Consider the following 7,736-nt stretch of genomic DNA (forward strand, 5'->3'; position numbering starts at 1 on the left):
TGATCAACTCCTTATCCAATATTTTTATGAAGGATTATTGCCAATGGACAAAAGTACGATCGATGCTGCAAGTGGATGTGTGTTGGTAAATAAAACTCCTACTCAAGCAAGGGAACTAATTTCAAACATGCCTGCCAATGCACAATAGTTTGGCAATAGACAAGATTCCAACCCAAGGAGAGTTAATGAGGTAAGTACATTGATCAACAATTAGATACTCTCACTTCTCTTGTGGAAAAATTGGTTGTGGGTCACATACAACAAGTGAAGACTTGTGGCATTTGTTCTACTACGGGTCATCCAACCGACATGTGCCATACACTTCAAGATGAACCCCATGAACAAGCCAATGCTGTTGGAGGATTCTCACAAAGGAGATACCATCCCTATTTAAATACTTACAGTTTAGGATGGAGGGATCATCCTAATCTTAGCTATGGAGCTAAGCCCTTCGGTTTCCAACAACAATATCAAGCTAGACAACCGGCTCCACAACATTCATCTTCCAAACCAGGTATGTCTTTAGATGAAATTGTTAAAGCACTCGCAACTAACACCCAACAATTTCAACAGGAGACAAGGGCAAGCATCCAAAACTTGGAAAATCGAGTCAATTGGCAACTATTGTGAATCGATTGGAATCGCAAGGATCAGGAAAATTGCCCTCACAAACCGTAGTCAACCCCAAGCAGAATGCTAGTGCAATTACTTTAAGAAGTGGAAAGGAGCTGAAAAAGCCTAGCATTGAAGTACCCAAGAGTGCAATTGAAGGAGAAATCGAAATGGAAGCTCAAGACACACAACTGAAAGACCCAAGCAGTAAACAACCCCAAGCCATAATGACAACTCCACCTTTTCCTAGTCGATTTGCAAAATCCAAGAAAGAAGAGCAAGAGAAGGATATTCTTGAGACATTTTGCAAAGTTGAGGTAAATATTCCCCTCCTTGATGCAATTAAGCAAGTACCTCGCTATGCTAAATTTTTCAAGGAGTTATGTACTGCTAAGAAAAAGATGAAAGGTGATGAGAAAGTCAATATAGGGGAAAATGTTTTAGCAATCCTCCAAAAGAAATTACCTCCTAAATGCAAGGATCCAAGTATGTTTACTATCCCTTGTAAGATAGGAAACGTTAAGATTGAAAGAGCAATGTTAGATTTAGGAGATTCAATAAATGTCATGCCCCGTTCTATTTACACAACTTTGAACCTTGGACCATTGAAAGAAACGAGTGTGATTCTACAACTTGCTGATCGATCCACTACATATCCGAAGGAGGTTTTGGAGGATGTGTTAGTTCAAGTCAATGATCTGGTCTTTCCTGCTGATTTTTATGTGATTGATATGGAAGAAGATAATTCTTCCAATTCAACTCCAATTTTTTTGGGAAGGCCATTTCTTAAGACATCTAAGACTAAAATCGATGTGCATAAGGGGACACTTACCATGGAATTTGATGGTGAGATTATCAACTTTAATATCTATAATGCTATTAGATATCCTAGTGATGTACATTCTATTTTTTCTATAGATATTATTGACTCTTTAGTGCAGCAAACTTTGAGTTGGACGATGAAGATGCATTGAAGGTTGCACTTAACAACGGTTTTGATCGTAAAGAATTACAACGGTTTTGATTTCCCATCCCTTTAGTGGTATCAGAGCTAGGTTCAAGTTTTGACCAAATTAGAATAGATCTGAATCTGCGCAAATGGGCAGAAGGCGTTCTACTCAATTTGCGTAGTTGGCATTTTTTTGGAAATTGGTTTCCAGATTTTGGGCAAATGATCTAGAAAATAATTCTTTATTATTCTGTCATGTTTATAGAATTGTTCTATGAATGTTTCTTGAATTTTTGGCCTGCACATGTGATGGAGATTGAATCTTTTTGGTGCCAAGATTGGCACACCCTACGATTTCTTTTCTATTTAATTTGGTCTGTAAATAATTTTTTTATTTAATTTTAGACAAATTGTATTGGAATTCGAAGTGATTTAATAATAGAAAAATTCGGTTTATCTATTTTAATTTTATCTGGAGATTGCTGGAGTGCGCAACAGAGGAGAAGAAGATTTCACAGAAAGGAGTTCTGCGATCTGTGATTTTGCATATATGAATTCTGCAATCTGCGATGAATTATTCTTTGCGGGTTTGCAAGATATCCAAGAAAATCACAATCTATGATGAACTGCAATCTGCGCAGAAAGGATATCCAAGAACTGGAGATCAAACAGGGTAGGGTGGCAAGAGCAGGAAGAAAAGGATTTGGATCAGGAAACTCCTAATTTGATTAGGAATAAGCTGATCTTTAACTGTAGATAAGATAAGGGATTATCCTTATCACTTAAAGAGTTTAGATCCAAATAAAGATTTAGATTAGAAGACTCCTAATCAGATTAGGAGGTTGTCTCTTTAAGGTTATAAATAGAGAGGAGGGTGGACATGAAAAAGACACCAGACGCAATACAGAGAGAAGACAAATCAGTTAGACTGGTCTTTCCTTCAGTTCTTTTTCTTCCTGCTCTTGCTGCCCTACCCTACTCGATCTCCAGTTCTTGGATCTTATCAAGATTTGATCTTGATATTGTTTCTTACTAGAAGAAACAATTTTGAAACTATGCTCACTCCCCCATTCGATTCTCGCTGAAGAATCACAAGTTCTTGGTGAAGAACAATTTGCTGATCTTGCCTCATCCTAAGTCGTGTCATCTTTAGTGGAGGGAGGATTTGGTACACTCTTTGGGCATGAACACCTACATTTGGATGAGCTTTTTGTGTGGATTCCATATCAGGTATATACCTCCCTAATCTTGGTTCAGATTTGGTCCAGTTTGGTTATAAGAACGAACCTTAAAAATGCAGTTTTCTAAATTGAGAATAGGATTCCCGCATGAGAGTAAAGAAATTTTTGAAATTTCACCCAACTTTCCCATACGGTTCGGTCATCCATATGGTGGATCTCCCATCCCTTCAATGGTATCAGAGCCAGGTTCAAGTCTTAAACCAAATTAGAACATATCTGAATCTACGCAAATGGGCAAAAGGCATTCTACCCGATTTGTGCAGTTGGCATTTTTTCTGGAAATCTATTTCCAGATTTTGGGCAGATGATCTGGAAAACAATTCTTTATTAATCTGTCATATTTATCAAATTGTTCTGTGAATGTTTCTTGAATTTTTGGGCTGCATATGTGATGGAGATCGAATCTTTTTGGTGCCAAGATTGGTGCACCCTGCGATTTCTTTTCTATTCAATTTGGTCTATAAATAATTTTTTTATTTAATTTTAGAAAAATTGTATAGGAATTCGATGTGATGTAATAATAGAAAAATTAGTTTTTTCTATTTTAATTCCATTTGGAGATTGCTAGAGTGCGCAACAGAGGAGAAGAAGATTTCACAGAAAGGAGTTCTGTGATCTGTGATTTTGCAGATACCAATTCCGCAATCTGTGATGAACTGTTCTTTGCAAGTTTGCAGGATATCCAAGAAAATCATAATGCAGCCCTCCGATTTCAGTTTCTTGATAATCTGAATATCTTGAATTAATTTATTTTATAGATCATTATTCTTGAATTAAATCTTGAACTAGACACCAAAACATGGGCCAATTTGTACCAAATTTGGTCCAAAGTGGTTGGACCAAATTATTGGTTTGATGGTTTGGTTTTTCTGACCCTAATTCGATTTAGGCCAGAGGTTTGATAGCTCACTTCAAGTTTTAATTCAGTCCATCTCTGTAAAACCCAAATTTAATATGATAAAACTGAATCAGCCCTGATTTAACTACATGGGTTGAACTGCCTTTTGCAGTATAGCCCATGTACCTAGATAATGTTTTATGATAATATTATGGGCTTTGTTGGGCTAATACCAATTTAATCTAATTAATTAAGGGTTTTACAGATATTTTAATTGATTGGATCAATTTGTTTCATGCATTTAATGTATGGATGGGATCAATTTGTTTCATGCATTTAATGTATGGATGTGTGATGTGCTATGTACATGGGCCATAAGTACTTGGCCCATGTTAATTTGATAGTGGCTCTTTTACACACCATGGCTGAATGCACATCATTGCCATGGTGTCCATAAGATCATTGGATGATCTCCCCATTTGATGGGCCCCACATCAGTTTCCTCCCCAAGAGGAATCGTGTGAAACCCTAGCCATTTAGGGCATGTTTAAATCTGGCTTTGAGAAAGCCAATGGGAGTCACTTTGGTTTGACATAAATAAAACTAGGGCATAATATTTTGTTCCCTTACTGAAATATAAGTGCACGTGATAGGGAGATTCATATGATGAACTCTCTAAAGGCATTCCATCATTAGCATGAAGATGGGTCCTTCAGTAATGAGGAGATGAACCATAAAATTGGGCTATCCATTTGCTACTAGATCTATTGGATTGTTTCATAAGATGATAGGGGCGTCATAGACCGATGTGGGAGGGGCCTATCCTAAAATGGAAGACTCTCTCATGGTACATTGGCGTTCATGAATATGATGGGTAAGCACTTACTGGACAGAAAAAGGTTTAACCTAAAATGGCAATGAACCTTGTCTAACAGAGGCCAAAGGGAAAGCTCATGAGATGTGTGGATGTGATTCTTCACAGAAGGTGGTGGGGTTACATCCTGAACAATCATCGTCAGAAAGTTGTTCTTGATGAGGAGAGTTTAGGGGTAGTGGGAAATGTCCCACAAGCTCCAGTTAATAACCAACCTAGAAGATCTACCCGAGCATCCAGGCCTCCAGTACGTTATGGCTATGACCAAGAAAGTTACTTGGTGGAAGCCACGACAAGTGAGGATGATCCCATGACTTATACAAAAGCTATGTTGGACATAGATTCCTTGAAGTGGGTAGATTCCATGAAAGCTGAGATGGACTCAATGGAGGCCAATGAAGTCTAGACTCTGGTATATCCGCCCCCTAGGATAAAAGCAATTGGTTGCAAATGGATATACAAGGGGAAGAAGGGCCCCGATGGTAAGGTTTAGACCCACAAGGCTTGTCTTGTGGCGAAAGGGTACACTCAAAAAGAGGGAATCGATTATGAGGAAACCATTTCACCCGTGGCCATGCTTAAATCTATTAGAATCCTGCTAGCTGTAGCAGCATACCATGACTATGAGATTTGGCAAATGGATGTCAAAACCGTGTTCCTAAAAGGATATTTTACTGAAGATATCTATATGCAACAACCGCAAGGTTTCATAGCTGCAGGTCAGGAACACATGGTATGTAAACTCAACCGATCCATATATGGACTTTAGCAAGCTTTTAGGAGCTGGAACATCCAATTTGACTATACTATCAAATAGTTTGACTTTGAGCAGAATCCGGATGAGCCTTGTGTTTACAGGAAGACCAGTGAGGATAAGGTTATGTTCTTGGTTCTGTATGTAGACGGAATTCTACTCATTGGGAATGATGTAGGAATGTTGACTACGGTGAAAGTATGGATTTCACAACAATTCTCCATGAAAGATCTTGGAGAAGCCTCTTATATCTTGGAACTTTGACTCTATAGAGATAGATCAAGAAGGATAATAGGATTATCCCAATCTACTTACATTGACAAGATAGTCAAGAGATACAGTACGGAGAACTCTAAGAAAGGAAATGTTCCTTTTAGGCATGGAGTCACTCTCTCCAAGGGTATGTCTCCCAAGACACCTAAGGAGATTGAGGGCATGAAAAAAGTTCCTTATGCCTCTGTCGTAGGGAGCATTATGTATGCCATGTTGTGCACTCAGCCAGACATTGCTCATGTTGTGAGTGTGGTATTCGATGGTACTTTACTACAGATTCTTGGGTATACTGATGCCAATTTCTAGTCAGGCCCAATGATAGAAAGTCTACATTCGGTTACATCTTTACAATGGGGTCCTGTGTAGTTAGTTGGAAAAGCAACAAACAAGGGTCCGGTACTTTACTACAGATTCTTGGGTATACTGATGCCAATTTCTAGTTAGGCCCAATGATAGAAAGTCTACATTCGGTTACATCTTTACGATGGGGTCCTGTGCAGTTAGCTGGAAAAGCAACAAACAAGGGTCCACTACAAATTACATAACCGAGGTCGAGTACATTGTTGCAAGTGAAGCTGCCAAGGAAACCGTATGGATGAAGAAGTTCATTTAGGAATTAGGAGTAGTTCCATCTAGCACATCACCCATTCCACTGTTGTGTGACAACACTAGAGCCACTGCTCAGGCTGAGGAGCCATGAGCCCTCTTAAAGTCAAAGCACATCAAGAGGAAATACCATGCACTACGGGAGATAGTTGGAAGAGGGGACGTCTTGATTTAGATGGTAGTATCAGTGGAAAATGTAGTAGATCCATTGACTAAGCCACTAACGCAGAAAGTGTTTGAGAAACACATGGAAAGTATGAGACTCCGACTTGTACCTGATTGGACCTTAGTGCAAGTGGGAACTATTAGATAGTGTATGCACTTAGCTCCAATCAGCATGATGTACATTATGACATTTATTGTAAATGAATAAAGTAAATATTTGATTCATGTTATTGTGGTGTGTTTTTGTGTAATACCCTTAAGCTTGACACATATGAGACTCGTGTTAGTTTAGAATCTTCACAGTCGTTGGATGGATTTTGGGAGATTTATCCTATCAAGGCTGACACTGATGTGCTGCAAAGTTAGTTGGGGTGGCTTGTCTCAGCTACAAGGATGAGACCTGAGGTACATGTAGTGTGGGTTTTCTTGAAACCCTGAACTGGACCAAAATTCCAGTATTGCCCTGGACCTTTGAGATAGATGGGCAAAACTGGAATGTTACACCTGATCCCTAGACTCGATTATGATATTGCACTAGGTGTTGGATTGGGCTATCTTTGATATGCCAATCAGTGAGATCCTTAGAGGAGGTCAAAACCTGGGTATGTTGGGACAGTCCGAGAATTCATTTGAGTGGGTGATCATAGTGACAGGATCAGCCCATTTGTTGAACAAAGTGAATGATCGGGAAAATGCACTCTCTTTGATGGAAACCTAAATTGTCGGCAGTGGATTTCAAATGTGTTTGAAATTTGTTTTTGCAAAATATATTTATATAGAGATATACACATATATATATATTATGGTTTCAAAATGTTTGCAAAAGGTTTTAATTCTTGGGATCCATGTGAGTAGAGAGTGTAGCACTATACCTTGCAACCGAGGGAGAGTGTTTGATCATTAAGGGCTGAGAGGTTACGTGTAAGACCATTGAGGGTTATACCTGATGGGATAATCTTGCATCTACCCACGGTCCTTGGGCCTTCATAAGAATGCTGAACCCAAGGACCATTTAGTGTAAATATTGGGCCCATTAAGAGCCCATGGTGATGGACTCAGGGGTTCACTATGTTCAATAGTGAATTTGGCCAGGCCTTATAACAAAGGCTAGGTTGAACCCATGTGGCTAATGTGTAGATCAATGTTAGGGTCTCACGACATACAAAGAGAACCAAGGTAGCCAGCATTAAAAGAAAGTGAGCCTGAAAGCTTAATAGGCCTAAAAGCCATTTCGAACTAGGTTAATTGGATTAATTAAATAGAGGCAGATCTGGTTTTGGATCATTACATAAGGATAAGAGGATAAGTCTTATCCACTTAAAGAGTCCAGATCCAAATAAAGATTTGGATCAGGAAACTCCTAATTTGATTAGGAATAAGCTAATCTTTAACTGTAGATAAGATAAGAGATTATCCTTATCACT

At 38.8% G+C, this 7,736-nt stretch overlaps 1 protein-coding gene across 1 annotated transcript; it reads left to right on the forward strand.

The window, feature by feature from the left end:
• The first annotated feature begins 309 nt into the window (after positions 1 to 309).
• On the forward strand, positions 310 to 1,636 carry LOC148881172 (uncharacterized). Its single transcript, XM_088978229.1, has 3 exons — positions 310 to 514; positions 574 to 1,458; positions 1,554 to 1,636. The coding sequence occupies exons 1-3, from the start codon at positions 310 to 312 to the stop codon at positions 1,634 to 1,636; spliced, it is 1,173 nt and encodes a 390-aa protein (XP_088834355.1).
• Positions 1,637 to 7,736: the final 6,100 nt, after the last annotated feature.

The sequence above is a fragment of the Nelumbo lutea genome, chromosome 1 (assembly GCF_056320005.1).
Source record: "Nelumbo lutea isolate HS-2025 chromosome 1, American lotus-T2T, whole genome shotgun sequence".
NCBI lineage: Eukaryota > Viridiplantae > Streptophyta > Magnoliopsida > Proteales > Nelumbonaceae > Nelumbo > Nelumbo lutea.